Consider the following 17,692-nt stretch of genomic DNA (forward strand, 5'->3'; position numbering starts at 1 on the left):
GTACAGTACAACATTTACGCGAAACTGATTCAGAACGCCGCCTTCATTTTATAGCTTGGCTAATAATTTCATGCGAAGATAATCCTGAAATATTAAACTACATTCTATGGACGGACGAATGCAAATTCTCTAATAATGGTATAATTAACCGTCACAATAACCATTTCTGGTCTAAAGACAATCCTCACTGGTTCAGAGAACATAATTTTCAACAGAAAATTGTGGTGAATGTTTGGTGTGGACTAGTACACGGACATCTACTTGGACCTTATTTTTATGAACATAATTTGACATCCCAAACTTATTTAAATTTTCTTTCCACGCAACTTCAAACACTGATGCAAGAGCTTCCAGATGATATTCAGCGCCGTATTTATTTCCAGCAAGACGGTTGTCCACCTCATAATGCTCGAATAGTCCATAATCACTCTTGAAGGAGACTATGTTGATGAATAAAGTCGAATTTTGAAAAAAAAAGTTTTTCTCGTAGTTAGTCCCGCGACTTTTTGACCGATGTGTTAGTTCTCGGTATAGAGCGCACTGTTCGAGTATGAAGTAGACGCGCTTCACTTGCGTAAAAGCGTTACGAGCGAACGAGTGTACGATATAAGAGAGTGAATAAAGTGATATAGAAAACCTACCAAGTTGGTTATCACTAAGCCTTCCAAAATCCCAGAATCTAACAGGTTACGGGCACCAGCACGTTTCAGCTGCGCGGTTGGAAAATTGGAAAAATAAAAGAAGAAAATGGGAGACGAAACTGGAAAAGTTTTGAAGGAGAGTGAAAAGATGGAGGAAGAGTATAAGTGTGCAAAGTCTAATATTCACGGGAGAGTGTTACAAAAACGAATGCGTAAGTACGATTCTTCCACAATGGGGCGAGTTTCAAAATCTCCCTTGGTGAGAACAAAGGGTGCGTCGGTGCGAATTCGTTAACGAAAAATAATGCCGGAATCGGACGCGGTGAGGTGTATAACCGTGATAAAGGAGAGTGAGACGCTAGTTAAAATAGTACGAAAGAAAATGGCGAGATATTGCTTTGTATGGGGTGAGACAGGTTTGGAAAGGATAGTCCTTTGTTTAAAATAATGGAAACTCCGGGTGCGTAGTGAAAGGCCAGCCGGCGCAGGCACGTGCGCGCAGGCGAAGAAGAGAAAGAGGGGGGGGGGGGGGGGGGGGGGGGGGGGATAGCTGCAGTGCGCGACGTTTCTTTGACAAAATCCCTAAAACTACGAAAAATTTTGCAACGCGAGACAAAAACAGAGCTCGGTGGTGTCCTCTTCTCCTCTCTCTCTCTCTCTGATGATGTATCTCTTTCAGAAACATAGAAATTATTCTATGTACTTTTAAGTAACCCATGCTTTATATTTATATACGTTTCACTGTGTAGTTTGTTCAACTCTGAACAATAATAAAATATCTATCTATCTATCTATCTCTACACTAAAGCACGTGCTTATAACTGCGCACTAGATCGTTCCGAAACATCGCAAAACCATGGTAAGAAACGTACTTGCAAGTCACGGCGAGAAAGAATAATGAATTGAAATCTCAACGTGCACGCACTCACACACACGATGTTTACATACATATACAATGATAACTGTTTCAGCCGACACCAGTTTATCGAGTGTATGGGAGACACTGATCGATATGTTTAAGCTAGATGAGCTACATGGGAAAGACGAAATAACAATTGACATCGACAGTGAGACAATTTATGTTTGTCTGATCACGAATGAACTGCTCACTCAGAATTTGCGGAACGATGAATTTGGATGGAGAAATAGGAGTTTAAAGAATGCGTCACAGGCCGTGACACCTGGCCGCCAAGATTGTTGCATATTGATACGATATCAACAAATAAATTTGTAAGGATTTTATAGAGCAATTGTGTTATCCGAATTCATAGCTTGTGTTTTCATGAGTTAGATGAATCTTACAATTTTGAGATAAGTGGAATTACAATATTTTGTTAGTTAGCGTGATTTTGTTGCGCTGGGTAATTATTTGGCTAGTACTTCTTTGTACTTTTACTAATCGGTGTGTTATAAAAAGTAAATGGTTTCGGGTGACCGTTTACTTCCTTCCCCGCTGAGATTGAAGCGGTAGGGGTACGTAACGGAGCTATAGTGCGTGTATTGGATAATATTGTAGACTGACACTTCTGGGCTTCTTTTATTAAATTTTAAATTTGGAGCTTCTAGAATGAAATTGGTGATTCTTGGATCCTCTATTGTGGAGGGTATGCACTGAGACAGCGCATTCACGCTGGTTCCGAGTATTGTCAAGTGCTCCATCGGTTTAGTGTCTTATGGTTGCTTGGAAATTATGTGCACCTGGTGGGGTATTTGATATATATTCCCGTCGATCGGGTGGTATCGTCACTTGAACGAAAAATTTTCTTGTTCAAACACTTTGATTACCGACGTGATACTTGACATACTGACATGTACGCTGCGTACCTGCGTCATGATACGGCCGTAATGGATTTGTCCAAGCCAAGGAAGGAACTGTTCCTTGCCTGGGTGAGAAATCGTGTTTTTTTTTTTTTTTTTTTTTCCATCACCTTGTTTTGTTATTTTCTTTGTCTCTTTTCTCAGCGTACTGATGGCCGGTTCTTGTACTGTCCTGGAATGGTTAGTGTGGCATAGTGTGTCCGGCAATTTCGTAGCGACTTCCGACGTATCTCGAGGAGCTTTTACAGTGGGACGAGAATAGGGCTCTCGATATCGCGCCCTTGTTTGAACAAGATTCAACGAGGCTTGCTCACGTTTTTCTTTTTGTCATTATTATTATGTTTATTATTATCGTATATTTTTTTTCCTGAATAAATTCTTTTTATCGTACATTGTTATTTAGTGAATCCTTCCCTTTTTGAATAAATTTTCCTTTTATTTTGAATTGTGTATGTTTATTTATGCGTATTGCCTTGCGTTCCTTCCTGAATTCCGTATATTTAGTTTATATTTAGTCTAGCGTAACGCTGGTATCTGTTTCTGCGTTATTGGTTGTGGTTCAGGTGGTTTAATTGCAGGTGGTCGTAATGGAACGGGTGGTAATGTTCTCCATTTTAAGCTGTTTGGTCGTTCTATTTTTATTTCATTCAATCCGATGCCTTCATTTCTCGTTAGATGTCTTTTTTTGGAAGCTTTTTGATATTCTTGTTGTTGTTTAATGTCATCAGTAGGTATGTAATTGAACTGAAGATGGCTCCCAGTAGGTGTAGGGACCATCCGTATAATGTGTGTAGTGTGTATCCACTTATGATTGTGTCGATTATTACTTTGCAGATGTGAATGATTATGAGAATCATTATTACTGCTGAACTAATAGAACCAAATTTGATGAATTATTCCACAAACTTATTCCATGTATTTTCTGCGATGTGGGATAGCGTTTTTTCCGTAAAAAGATTATTTATTAATGCTCCTTGTACATTTTCTTCTCCTAGCATGCCCGTCGCTATTGTGTTCAACAAGGCTGATTTTTCTAGGGGGAACATGATGTGTTGTTGGAGTTCTTGGAGGTCTTCCTGTGAATAAATTCCGCTCGATGCTAATGAATTCATTTCTTTGTACTTCCAGGAAATATTTGTGTTAGGTTTTAAGATTCCTGGGTTCTGTGCTTTTCTCGGCGTTGGTGTTAATGCTATCCAATTGTTGTTCAATTTGTAGTACTGTGGAATAATTGTGTTGCATTCTATTTGGGTTCCTGATTTCATTAGTATGTGTATTTTGGGTGTTAGAAATCGTGTTTGGTTCCCAGAGGTGACTGGTAACTGAGTGTAGCATTTGTCCGTGTGAGGTAGTTGTACTTCTTTTGGAGTGCATTTTATGATGTGTACCACTTCTCCTGCAATCCTAGCGATCTATCCTGGTTTTTCCATTAGATTGTACGCAAATTCGTCGGGTGAAATAGGGAGTTATAGATTGTCTTCCTCTCCAGTTTGCATTTTTCGCTTAAAATATTTACATATAAGTTTTATATTTGAGCCTTGAAGTGTTTTTCTACGTATACGAATTTTGAGTTAGTGTATGTGAGAATGTCTAAGTTTAATATTTCTTTTGACGGTTGTGCGTCGTTATCGAATAGTACGTTGTTTTGCGGAACCACTGACCGCCCTAATCGCCAACGAGGCCCTCCACTCTACTGTCAACGAAATTGTCGTCATTGACATCGACTTCGCCCCAATTATTGAAGGAAACGACGAAGAGATGCCGGATGCACCCCGGGTACAGGATCCCGTCTTTATCGAGTTGCAAGTGGGACTAGCGGAAACGGCGTATACATTGCCGGAAGTGTTCCGCAATCTGCACACCCTCCGCACATTATTCTGCGGATGGGTTGACAACACCTTTGTACGGCATCTAGGAGACCATGTCCACCACCTTCGAGAGCTGGACCTCTCAGGGTGCTCTAACATCCGTGGGCAATTTGCATTGGAGCCGCTGGGAAACCTTCCCGCGTTGGAACGGGTGACCATTAACAACTTACACCCATCTGTGGCAGCTCAGGCCCTGGCAACGATCATCACCCTGACGGAAGTTCGAACCCGGGACAGCCAGGGGATTACCGACGAGGACGCAACAGCCATCGTCCGCGGCTGTCCACGACTCGCCATATTGGACGTAGAGGGATGTTTGGGGGTCACCAGCCAAACCATCATCGAGGCGACCGAGATTGTGCGGAGGCAGGGCAGGGTTGCGGCACTGAGTTTGTCGGTCAGCGGAACGAGCGCGGATCATCGAGCGCGCGTTCGCCCCAGCTTAATACTGCGAGTCATTTACGACGGGGTTTTCCAACCCATACTCCGAGACTTCTAATTCCTTTTGCATCGCCGAGGGCGGCGATAGTTTTAAGGGAGGAGGATTTGTTACGCCTTGCGTCCCTTATCAAGCCCTTTCGGGGGTTACGAGAGTATCTCATGTAAGGGGCGTGGGGTGGGTGTTTCACTTTTCCTTGTGCATCCTTGTCAAGCCTTTCGAGGTTACGAGGATTTCTCATGCAGGGGTGTACAAAAAAGTAAATGTTCATGCAACAATACTGTATTTGTTCGATGTGCAAAATGCTTTTGTGCACTATGCTTCCCGTGCTTTTACGACAAGTACCACTGTTGTAAATAACAAGTAATTGTGCAATTCAATTAACTGGAACAAAAAAAATTCATACTCACACCACGCAGAATTTGAACCCCGGATCGTCGATGTACATACAAGCCTGATACGTTACCACTGCGCCACCGTTACAGTTGGTAGTCGCCGCAACTAAAATCTACTTTAAGGTAATAATAAAACTTTAATTATAAATATTTCAAAAACTACTATCTGCTCCTATAATGGTATATACTCGTAAACAGGAGAACGAGATCTATAAGTGTGCAAAGTTTCAACGAAATCGGTGAGACGAAGGCCTTGCACTCTCCTTGTTAGTAAAATGTGCGGGAAAGCTGATTCCCTCCTTTGGGGGTAAAGAGGAGGAATGTATACTGAGATGGCTTGACAGGATCTCATGTATCGCACGTATGTATAATTTCAATAATAACACCATGTTGGTGGCGGCCATTAGCCAACTCCAAGGTCGAGCCAACTAGACCGCTAGAGTCCGTTACGGAATGGGAGTTGAAATTTCAAATCAGACGGTACTTTGAACGGAAAGAAACATATACGGCGACGATGACCAGAATCAACGCTCGCATTTGGAAGTCATATTCGGAGAAATTTGTTGAATATGCAGAAGCGAAATTAAATTTAATGCAAACGTTGACTCTGAATGAAAGGTAGAAAATTGAGCTATTAGCGGATGGAGTGAAAGACCCTGCTTTCAGTAGATTAATTTTGGATACATGGATTACAAATGTGCCAGACTTTATGGAGCATGTTAGGAAAATCACGGAGGACAGCATAGCTATGCGCAGAATGGAGCCTGCAAACAAGTTTCCAGTACGAAAGACATCCATGCAGGTGCCAAGCCGTAGAGGAAACACACCAGAGGAGAGAGTTTGTTTTACCTGCAAGAAGCCAGGACATCTTGCTCAAAATTGTACAGTGAGCAAGCCAACGTGCTTTAAGTGTGGCCAGGTGGGGCATTTGAGCTCAACGTGTCCCAAAAGAGAGGTCAACCGAGGAGCTGCTCTTCACTATATGGGAAATCAAGAAGATGAGTGCCGGGAGTGAGATTCACGTTTGTTCGCGGCAAAGACTTATACGAATACGTTAAATTCTTTTCATACTTTTCAATAATCTATCTTTTCTCTTTCGTTTTAAATCGTTCGATAATTAATATTTTCCTTTTTCCGCGCCGCGTTGTTTTCGAATATTGTGTTTCGTAATCCGTAACACCGTAACAAAGGCTTAATCGCGAACGCGTAGTGCGTGCGACAAGTTTTCATCCTTTCTTCGCTTTTCCAGATTCCAGACTATCACCAGCAATTATCAGAAAGCTAAACATATCTAAATACATTATTATTTTACATCGAATTGGTGAGTCGCTTATTCTAACTTTAACACAACGAATCTGGTATCGAGTGAGGCAAAACGGGCGGTCTACGAGACTATTTGTCGTGGAAGTATCCCACTAGATCGTCCCGTTTCAACGCAAAGATCGAGGTATCGAAAGAATTTCAATTAATAAAATTTTCGATTACGCGCAAAGCAAAGACGGCCCACGGGACAGGTGTCTTGGAGGTATCCCACTGGGACAGTCTTTTTTTCCATCGTTATATAATTATTGTAAAGTACAACACCAAAGTTCGAATCGTTTTCAAATAATATCACTGCTTTTTCCGTCGTTTTTCCTGTTATAAATTTCATCGCATTTACTTTTTAAAAGATATCCGTTTTCCACTATTTAGTACACATACATGCATTAATTTCTCTCTTTTTTTTTGTATTTCATACAGCTCGGACATTTTGTCATCTAACCATTTTTCATTGCAATTATTCTTCTTGAAATTATACACATGTTACCTATATTCAGTTTCTAATAATTTACGTTCAAACACACTTCCTTCCTACACATTTACGCCTACCATCTTCGCACAAGTTCACACGAGGGGCCCGTATGGGACCAGGGCATTGGCGAATTCAATAAATCCAGAATCTTACTTTAAATGTATCGATTCTTTTTAAATTGTTCTAATCGTAAATGACCTATCATCGTCAAATACGATTAATGCTGGTGGCAGCGCTAATACCTTTCTCAACCGCGTGTTAGCGTCAGCACGTGTTCAAGGGTTGACACGTGGCAGGGTCATTGCATTTGGGGCTTTGACCTGCTTTCCAAGGATTTCTCAGGATTCTTTAGGCTATCGATACCCCGAGCCATACGTCTGTCATCGGACTTAGGCCGGCGGTAGTTGGTACTTGAGGTGCGACGAATTCTAAGAGTCGCGGATGTTTTGTTTATGGAACGGCGATAGAGAGTTTGATCGCCGCTTCTCGAAGGAACGCGCGTGTGGCCGATGACCCGAAGTTATGGTGCTGCATGGTACGTGTAAAAAGATAAGGTTGATCTAGAAGAATCTGACCACGGAGTGGGGAAGATCTTGCATCTTCTGGTAGGAGGACCATGAGGAACGGCATGGCACTTACCCCAGAACCGTCGAAGGGAATCAGTCGTTTAATAAAGTCAAAATTTATAACAGCGGCATTAACCTTCAAAATTAATAGTACCAATAATCTAATCAAAATAACTAATTTTACTTTTTCTAATTTTGTACGTCGCGCGCCGTATCTCGCTCGCGACGTAACACGGACAAATGCGAATTTTTAAAAACAGAAGTAACATATTTAGGACATGTAGTCAGTAGAAATGGTGTAAAACCAGATCCAAAGAAAATAGTAGCAGTAAAACATTTTCCTCGACCAAAGAATCCGAAAAATATTAGACAATTTGTAGGCTTAGCAGGTTATTACAGACGTTTCATTAAAAATTTTGCAGAAATAGCTAAACCTTTAACAGAATTATTAAAGAAAAACGCAAAATTCGTTTTGGGTAAAGAACAAAAACAAAGTTTCTTAGAATTACGTAAAGCATTGTGCCGAAGTCCCATTCTGCAATATCCAAATTTTGATAAACCTTTTACGTTAACAACAGATGCCTCAGATTATGCAATAGGTGCGATACTCAGTCAAGAATTCAATGGTCATATGACTTACCGATAGCATATCTATCCAGAACTTTAACAAAACCGGAACAAAATTATTTGACCACTGAAAAAGAATATTTAGCAATTCTATATGCAATTTTACATTTTCGACCTTATTTATACGGACGTAAATTCACCTTAGTTAGTGATCATGAACCATTACGTTGGATAAATTCAATAAAAGACCCAGGTGAAAGATTGATTCGTTTGCGACTAAAATTACGAGATTACGATTATGACTTCGTTCACTAAACTGGTAAATTAAATACAAATGCAGATGCCCTATCTTCTGATGAATTTTCATTGTCCTCATCCGATGATGAAGATAATTCAAAATCAAATCTTAAAACGCGACATTTACTTCCGATTACAAATCCTGAATCCTCAAAAACACCATCAAACCCAGAAATCCAGACAGATACAGCTGACAAACGAAAAGTAGGTAGACCGTTGGGTTCTCAGAATAAACCAAAACAACCTATAACCATTAATCCAGAAGGAATAGCGACTAGAACAAGATCAAAAACGCAACTTCCATCAAATCCTACAGAACCCTCACATCCGCTTACAGAACGTATTTCCGAATCTTCCGACGATAGTTCAGACGACGAATTGTCAGAGCCCCTGAAATTCTGTCGACGCAGAAGCGTATTACCTAATTTGGAATTTTATTCGGAATCACGAATGCTGGGTGATCCCAAGGTTCCGGAAAAAGAAAATGCACCTCCTGTAATTGACGAAATCCAGCAAAATCAAGAAATGGTACGATCAGGTGAAAACATAATAGTTGAATTACCCGAAGTTTACGACAGCGATAGCGACGATGAAACCACTCGAACTTTAAAGCAAAGCCAACAAAAATTTTCTGATACTACTTCCGACGAAGACACGACGCTTCAGCAGACGCAAATTCTACATTCTGACTTTGAAATAAGCGACGAAAACTTACAGGAACAATTAGAGCAATTACAAAAACAGTTTGACAATTCCACAACTGACATACAATTTCCTACGTCTCCACCCTTAGCATTATCCACTCATAACCCCAAAATAAAATTCAGACAGAATTCTAAGGAGGGAGGAAAGGATGCTGCTGTGTCTAAACGATTGTCGAAATTTATGAATGATCCAGATTTCACGAGAATCCAAACTACTGAAAACATACCTCCAGATTTACAAAACTCAACACAAAATCAGTCACGAAATTCACGCTATGAAATGCCGAAGATAATAACCTATTCTTGGAAAAATTTAACGTATTATCATTCAAATTATGTTCATTTCATTTCTTCTGACTGTTATTTAACCTCACCTATTGGTAAGTTACTCTCAGATTTGGGCATAATTAATTCAGATAATTTGCAAAAAGTAAAGCCAAAATTAAGTCAAGTTTTAGTAACGAAGCGTGGAAAGTACAAAATTTTCAGCGTAATTATCAAAAAACATTATTTTGATAAATTATCCATAGAAACTTTAAAAACCGGCTTAGAAAATTTAAAACAAACTCTTTTACAATTAAACATTCAAACTTTTAGAATTTCACAAGTTGGAGACTTGACTAATGAATTACCACAGGATACATTAATGAAAATTTTAACAAACACCTTTCGAGATCTATCAGACAGACCTATCAGACAGATCTAACAGACAGACCTATTTCTATGAATGAAAATACAGATTTGATAGTCGACACTGAACAGCTACCTACAGTCAATGCATGTATAAATGAACATCCTCTTGACATGGAAGAAAATGCAAATGAAATAAATGAAAATCCATTTATAACTAAAATATTAAGTTCTGAAGAAATAAAACCATTTCCGAAAGCAGCAGGACGGCAGACCACTAGAAAGCTGAGAAGAAAGAGACGAAGTGCTATTCTGACCGACACGCCCGTAAAAGAAGCACTGAAGGAAGAAAGAGAAAAAATTTAAAAAAAAATGCTCACGTAACCTAGAAATGGTTATAAAAGATAAGATAAAAACAAATAAAATCAAAATATCCAAGAAAGATTCGACCTCACAATCAGCATCAGAAGATGATGCTGAATGTTTAGTATGCGAAGAGCTTTATAGTAGGAGCGTTCGTGGTGACAACTGGGTCCAATGCACACGTTGCAGCAAATGGGCTCCCGAGCCAATATGCAGTGGTTCTACAAAGATCAACAGGTTCCGGACTAAGGAGGGTGTGAACCAGGCGTTGGAAGCAGGAAGCTTTGTCATTGTATGTCAAGGAAGAAGACTCAAGATTTCTCCAGCGAATCCTCGGGATGAAGTAAAACTCATACCACTGCCTGCCGTGCATCCCCTTCCGGAGGTCGAACTGGCTCCGGCGAACCTATAACCATTAGAAATGATGGTGGAAATATCCCAGTACCTAACCTTTGAGGATCGTTTCAGACTGGAACTGGTGTCAAGGTGGTGGCGACTTGGAAGTCTCTCATCCTATACCGATATCCGACATTTGGATATAACGATTGACGTTGGCCGAACAGATGGGAAGGGAAAAGGATGACCCCGGAAACACTTTACTGGTTAATCACAAGAGCAGGAACATACCTTAGATCATTTAAAATAATGGAAAAATTTATAGCCGAAAAGCTAAACCCACAAATAATTGCAGTTGCCATTAAGCACTGCCCGAATTTAACCAAAATCGATTTAACATCCGCAATAGTCAGACCTTCCGCAATTAGAAACTTAAAAGAGGTAGGAGCGAAACTCACCAGCTTAGGTTTGGGGAGATGTAGGGGCGTAACAGAATCAGAATTACAGGCATTATTCGAAACAGCTAAAGCCTTGACCATCTTAAAGGCTATAAAAGCTGCGATGACTGTAAAGGCGCTTATAAGTATCAATCCAAAATTACATTTGATTTTACAAGAATGCAACAGATTAAATTCATTCTTTCTGGCCGCTGCCATAGCGAATTTATAAACTTTAGAAACCATAGACATAAATGCATGCCTATCACTAACTAATCACACAATTTTACAGGCCCTTTCCAACAATAGTCACCTACCTAATACATTACGCACAATCAGATTTCATTACTGTACATTCACGGAACCATCACTTAAGGTAGGGACGAACCTACAAGACATATAAGAGGAGGATTACGTTGAGTTGGATCTTGGGCCGATGGAATATGTCATCCCACTGCCGCGCCGTTATCACCAGATCCAAGAATTGAGCCTGACTTTCTGTGGATGGGTAACAACGTATCTACTTCAGGAAATTAGCGAAAATATGCCGCACCTGACCACCCTCGATCTAAGTGGTTGTACCAACATACTGGGAAATTCTGGTCTGGGCCCCCTTTCACCCCTGAAAAATCTAAGGATCTTGGATGTGAACTGCATGCATTCGTCGGTGGGAGGCCAAGTGTTCCGTTTATTAAAAGCATTAACTATAATACGCTGTAGAGACAGTCTAGGTATCATGGACGAAGATATTTGCGTTGCCATAAGGGATTGTACACAATTGATCCAAATAGACTTAGAGGGATGTAGAAATATTGGAAAACCGGTACTAGACTGTGCGAAAAACATTACTTCCAATAATCTCAGATCGTTAATAATATACGCGGGCGGAACCGGCATTAGCTCCCTTATTGCATACCAACTAAATATAATCGGCGAACTTGTCATTACAGATACCAATCGTTATCATTATTTCCATAGATTGACCTCCGAGCTACGATAAGTCCAGTGCTTACCATTACGGGAGTATCCCAGGCTTACCGTAGCACCGTAAAACTGATACCCGGTTGCGAAATATACTTTAGACGATGATTCTAAGGAGGGAGGACTGTTACGTTCCGAACAGAAATTTTTACATATTCACCTTGTGCCCCCCCCCCCCCCAATCATCAAATTGTCCTCCGTACTAGGCGGGCACATCATTGAATTATCCTCAGTATACGCTGGATCCGGTGTCCTTCCGCTTCCTCGGAAATGGTCTCCCTAATTTTGAGACTGCGCTTACCACCGATTGTCTAGGCGAAAGCCATGTTGTCTCCCCCCCTGCTGTCCTCTTTTTGATGGGCCTGCTCCCAGCATCTTGATCCGTCGTACCCTCGACCTTGGTTGGAGGTGCGACAGGAAACCATGAACATCGATAGCTTGTCTTGCATTCCGGACCTCCCCGGATTGAACGCAAAAACGATCCTTGAAATTTCGAGATAGTTTATCTCTTCCAGACATAATTCCGATTGTTAGCGTAACAAATTCCCTATATTGTTCTATTTTAAAATTCGTTTTTTTTTTAATTATTGTAGTTTACATTAATAATAACGTAGAAATAGTCCGAGTGTTAAAAACTTTGAACGGTGCAACAGTTCAGGGTGTGTGTTCCACTCTCCGGTAAATATGTACAAAATGACCCCAGTCGCCCATGACCTTGACCTTGACATATGTTGTCAAGGTCATGACCCTGAGTAATCTTGACCTTCACAAACGTGGCGGTCGCGATCCGTTTAAAAGTTATGAAGCATTAAAGTTTTCGACTTGTAAGATGTGCTCAACAATTGTTCGTCTGCACGTACATAGCCACACACGCTGAACGGGAAGCCCAGGATGTCTTTAGCGTGGACCTTCCACGCGTAAAAAGTGCAAACATGGAACATAAACACGGTGTTGCAAAGCAGCAATAGTCGTAACAATAGACATAATCGTCGCTTCCAGAATTGTTAACCCCCACTCTCCACCCTAACTTATTTTCTTGGCCAATTAACGCTCTCAAATTTTCCTTAATAAATTTTTCTCCGTTTCCACTTTTCGCTCCTCCCTTGTTCAACTTTAGTTGGTAGAAGGCATTCTTTCTGATCAACAGAAGGTTATTCTGTAGCTTCTGTAGCGGTTGGGTCGCTACCATGCCTCCGGCGTAACGGCCAAAACGGCTAACAGCCAAGTATCTTTTCTTTCCTATCTATAAAAACAAATTCAGTTAAAGGCAAAATATGATCCTCCGGCCACGTGCGGAGTTGAAACCGGTCACCGAAGGTACACCCCCTCCCCAGCAGTAAATATAAGAGTCCGTCACGGAGCATCGAGAGATCATTCTCTGCTCCAAAACGACACGCGTTTAAATACTCTTATCCCACACTTCGAATAGATCTAATCTATCTGACGAGTCACTGTAGACAGGGAAACATGTTGTTACATGATTTTCTACACTTAACATACGACCACACTGCCTTAATTAGATTTTTATGCAATAAAGGAGTTATTCGCGATCGGGTTACATGTCCAAAATGTAATAATATTATCGAACTTGATTTTGATGATAAATCGTTAAGATTCAAGTGTCGAAACAAATCTTATATCGAAAAATGTAAAAAGAAGAAACGACGAGTTATTTGCACGTTTGGGAAAAGTGCTTTAGCTGACACGTGGTTTTCTCACGGACATCTTGGAATGGTGAAAACTTGCAGATTTATTGCGTATTTTTCAATGATTCGGCCACCACTCCAATTATTTTTACAAGAGCAATTGGGTTTATCTGCACGCACTGTCGTTGATTGGACCAATTTCTGTCGTGAAGTAAGTAAAATAAAAAGATATTCTACTTTAAAACACTGAGAATATTTTATCACTCTGAGGTAAAATCGTAAAGATGCTGCTTTCTCATTATATAATTACCAATTATATAAACAGATTGCGGCGACCGAAACCTAAGGAGTATAACGGAAGAACTAAAAAATCGAACTTAACTGATTTCAATGATTTTGAATTTCGATTTGCGTGGCCGGCCGCCTAACGGCGGCCGGAATATTATTCTAGCCTAACCAAACCTAATTCACTGATTAACAAGTTCACTAATTTAATTTTGTATTAGATTAAGTTAGGTTAGGTTAAATTAATATTCCGACTGCAGTAAGGCGGTCGGCCACGCATGCCAAAATTCAAAAAGAGAGTGCCGCTTGTCGTCTACTATTTTTATAAACAACAACACTGACCGGCAAGCAATATGTGCATGTTAGAATGCTCTTTCTCGCAATGGTTTCATTTTCCCAATTTTTAATTATGTTTACTTGTCTAATGAAATTGTCCTATTACAGTTACTTGAACAGTGGATTATAACTGACGAAGAATTACTTGGAGGATCAGGCGTTATCGTTGAGATTGATGAGGCAAAAGTGGGAAAGCGAAAATATAATAGAGGACGAATCGTCAAAGGTCAGTGGGTATTCGGTGCCATTGAACGAGTCAGTGGCAAAATGTTTATCGCGCCCATCGAGGATCGCACCAGTAGCACTCTTATCGATATCATTAAGCGTCGAATTGCTCCTGGTTCAGTTATTCATTCTGATTGCTGGCGTGTATACGACACTCTGTGTAATTATGGTTACAGTCATTATGTAATTAATCATAGTAGAAATTTGGTGGATCCACAAACTAGTGTCCATACTCAAAATATAGAGAGATTATGGAGAGACATGCGAGGAACAATACCTCGATTTGGCATTGTAGAAAGGCATTATATTCACTATTTGGCGGAATTCGTTTTTAAAAAAAAGTACATTTTCAACGAAAGAATTGATGCATTCTTTCGTATTATGCGTAGAATGTATCCGTTGTGAAATTAATAGACACAATAAAAACTAATTAATTACAAGCACTATCCAATTATTATTAGTAATTACGTTTACAACCTTCCCCGTTAGGAGAGTCTTAAACCGGAAATCGAAAACTTTAATGCTTCATAACTTTTGCACGGATCGCGACGGCCACGTTTGTGAAGGTCAAGGTTACTCAGGGTCATGACCTTGACAACATATGTCAAGGTCAAGATCATGCGCGACTGGGGTCATTTTGTACATATTTACCTTTTTCCTTAATCCAACGCTAATAAGAAGCTTGTGTGGAAAGAATTAATGCTTATTTACCGCCATCATTACATAATACAATACGAAATTTCAAACTTTAAAATCTCCTGCAATTTTATACATTTTTGATCCAATTGCTAAAAAATATATCCTCTCCTTTTAATTCTAATATCATTATATGATGATTTAAAATCTATAAATCTATATATATAACTATAATCTATAACTACAATTTTGCAAATTTTAAATCCAATTGTCAACAAAATAAATCCTCTCTTTTTAAACTTTTCAAATCATTAAATTATTAAAATGCGAATCCTTACGATGTTTCCAAGACTCTTCTAGAGTCTTAAATGCGAGAAATTATCGATCCAGTACAGTACTTTGAACTAATTGCAATTTTCCAACTAAAGGGTATAGCCGGATAAGATGGTCAAAAGTGCCCCCAAACCAAATTCGACTTGCAATGGCTCATTCGATAGCTTATCAAAAAAAAACAGTCTGTGCCAAGTTTCAATCCTGTATCTCATCTGGGAGGGTAGTTACGGGTAAAAATGTAATTGCGAGGTTTTTTGCCAATTTCTCCGCTTTAATAACATTCGAAAATTCTGAAAAAAATCAGAGACATTTCTATTTGTGAGGCACATATTACAGAATTTTTTCAGATTTTTAGATTGAAAACTGAAGCCGTGAAAAATCAAAAATGTCTAAAAATTCGGAAAAATGGCGATTTTGTATAGAAGGAGTCGCGGATCTAGATTCATATTTTTTTCATAAGTGTATATTATCGATACTATTATTCTCAATTTTTTTGAGAATTTTTGGTCAGGTGCGCCATAGTTAAAAAAATTAAAAACTGAGTTTTTCGCTGTTTTTTGCGTGTCAGAGTTACTTGTACTGCGAATTTTCGTCTGTTCTTTATCAAGTAAGTGTGTTATACAATGTTCAATGTTTTTACGTACAGTGAAACACAATAAGAATTTAAAAAACTAAATAAACCAGAATTATTGAGAGTACTTTATGTGCTATATATATCAAAAAATCGAAAGGATTTCCAACGGTGTCGTTGGTCCAGCGGTTAAGGCGCCTGACTGCTAAACCGCTGCTAGGCTTTTCGTAGGTTCGAGTCTGTTCACGCTGATTTTTTTTTTTCTGTATATTTAGCTTTTTGATAAGCTATCAAATGAGCCATTGCAAGTCGAATTTGGTTTGGGGGCACTTTTGACCATCTTATCCGGCTATACCCTTTATCAACTATGAGTGCCCATGAAAGTTTGATAATCCCGGGGCACCAGAAATCTTTAAAAAAGTGGGCATTTTGGGAGTCCGAAAATCAAATTATTTCTTTATTTAATAATAAACCATTTTTGAGAATTGTTCACAAAGTTAAGCGTGAGTTACTGATAGAGGCAAAATTTTAGAAAAATGCTGCCTTTATAAAATCACACGTTTTCCTGTACTTATGTTCGTTTTTCTCAGTATTCATTCGGCCGATTTAGTTACAATTCCGTGGGCTTTTACTATTAAGGGTAACAGATATTTTAGGAAAAGATTTTTTTGAAATTCGGCTTACAATAAGATTAGCAACATCTTTTATGTTGAAGGTTAGAGTACAAATAAATCCACACATTTATAAGATTGTATAATTTTTTCTATTCCGTATTTCAATATTTCCTGTAGCTCAAGTACGCATCTAGTATGATACACTAGATGCTCTAGTAATTTGAAATTGATGCCTAAAGTAAATTCTGAGAAAAATGAACTTGAAATTGGCTTATTTTCTATGTATCGTGGAAAATGCCCCCTTCACTTAATTCGCTTCTGCCGACGCCAATCATTATTAAACGCAGAATGAAAATTTTCATGCAAAGATACAATGTCAAAGGAAATAGAAACTGTATCACTTACCAGAATTCGAAGATGCCCGCAGTCCGCAGGTTGAGGGTAGTAACGTTTTCCAAGTTCGATTTGCTTGCAGTTTTCGTTTCCACATAAAGAAACGTCGACCAAAAACGATGATTCTTCGATAAAGCCTTCTTCGCGAAAAACGGGCACCGAATTCGCAACTTCAGAACTTGTCTCGATACCCGAACAAACAGCTACAGAAAAAAACCGACAACCGAAATTAATAAAATTTCAAAGTATAATTACAAAAAGTTAGTTAGTAAAACTGAATAACTAGCTAGACCTAACACACGTTTATACACAAGATAACATAGGTTAATTTTTCTGAACCAAGAAACGCACGAGTGAGTATATTATAATATGTCCATACGGTTCGACCGTTGTATTCGGAATGATTCTGTAATGGCGACGAACGACGAAGGGCCCGTGTATGGTGGAGGGGGTTCAGCTCAGCGACGCAACGATGGTGGTGGAAACTTTCGATTTTAAACGACGCGACGCAAGCCGACTTTGGGAGGGCGATTCGCTCGTTGAACTTGTTGTCATCGTCAAGTCGTGTCTTCGATTGTGTGCGAGTTTTTGCACGCGCTCAAGATGTTTAACGGTCGGTGAACACGCGCTGTGGATACTTTTTCTTCTGGCTATAATTTGGATTATTATTTGGACGAATAATCACTTCATTTTATAATAAAATTGAAAATCGATTTAATGTTATAATATAAGGATCTCAGCATTATGGAAAAGATGTTTTAATAATTTTTAACAAAAAATACAACCGACTTCGAAATGCACTAAAAATTATGAAATAAT

The 17,692-nt window shown here is 39.4% G+C and overlaps 1 protein-coding gene and 1 pseudogene across 5 annotated transcripts in view; both read right to left on the minus strand.

The window, feature by feature from the left end:
• Window positions 1-1,185: 1,185 nt before the first annotated feature.
• Window positions 1,186-4,503, minus strand: LOC143305594 (uncharacterized; annotated as a pseudogene).
• LOC117611402 (uncharacterized) overlaps window positions 4,147-17,692 on the minus strand; it is a 171,212-nt gene continuing 157,666 nt past the window's right edge. For 2 of the 5 annotated variants that reach the window (XM_076689401.1, XM_076689400.1), the window contains 2 exons: window positions 16,886-17,076; window positions 4,147-12,317 (listed from right to left, as the gene is read on the minus strand). In XM_076689401.1, the coding sequence (XP_076545516.1) occupies window positions 12,132-12,317; window positions 16,886-17,076 (377 nt within the window). In that variant the 3' untranslated portion in view covers window positions 4,147-12,131. Of the gene's footprint in view, window positions 17,077-17,692 lie in introns of all 5 variants that reach the window. The other 3 variants (XR_013062488.1, XR_013062490.1, XR_013062491.1) reach the window with 2 other exon arrangements.

This window comes from Osmia lignaria, chromosome 8 (genome assembly GCF_051020975.1).
Source record: "Osmia lignaria lignaria isolate PbOS001 chromosome 8, iyOsmLign1, whole genome shotgun sequence".
Classification (NCBI taxonomy): domain Eukaryota; kingdom Metazoa; phylum Arthropoda; class Insecta; order Hymenoptera; family Megachilidae; genus Osmia; species Osmia lignaria.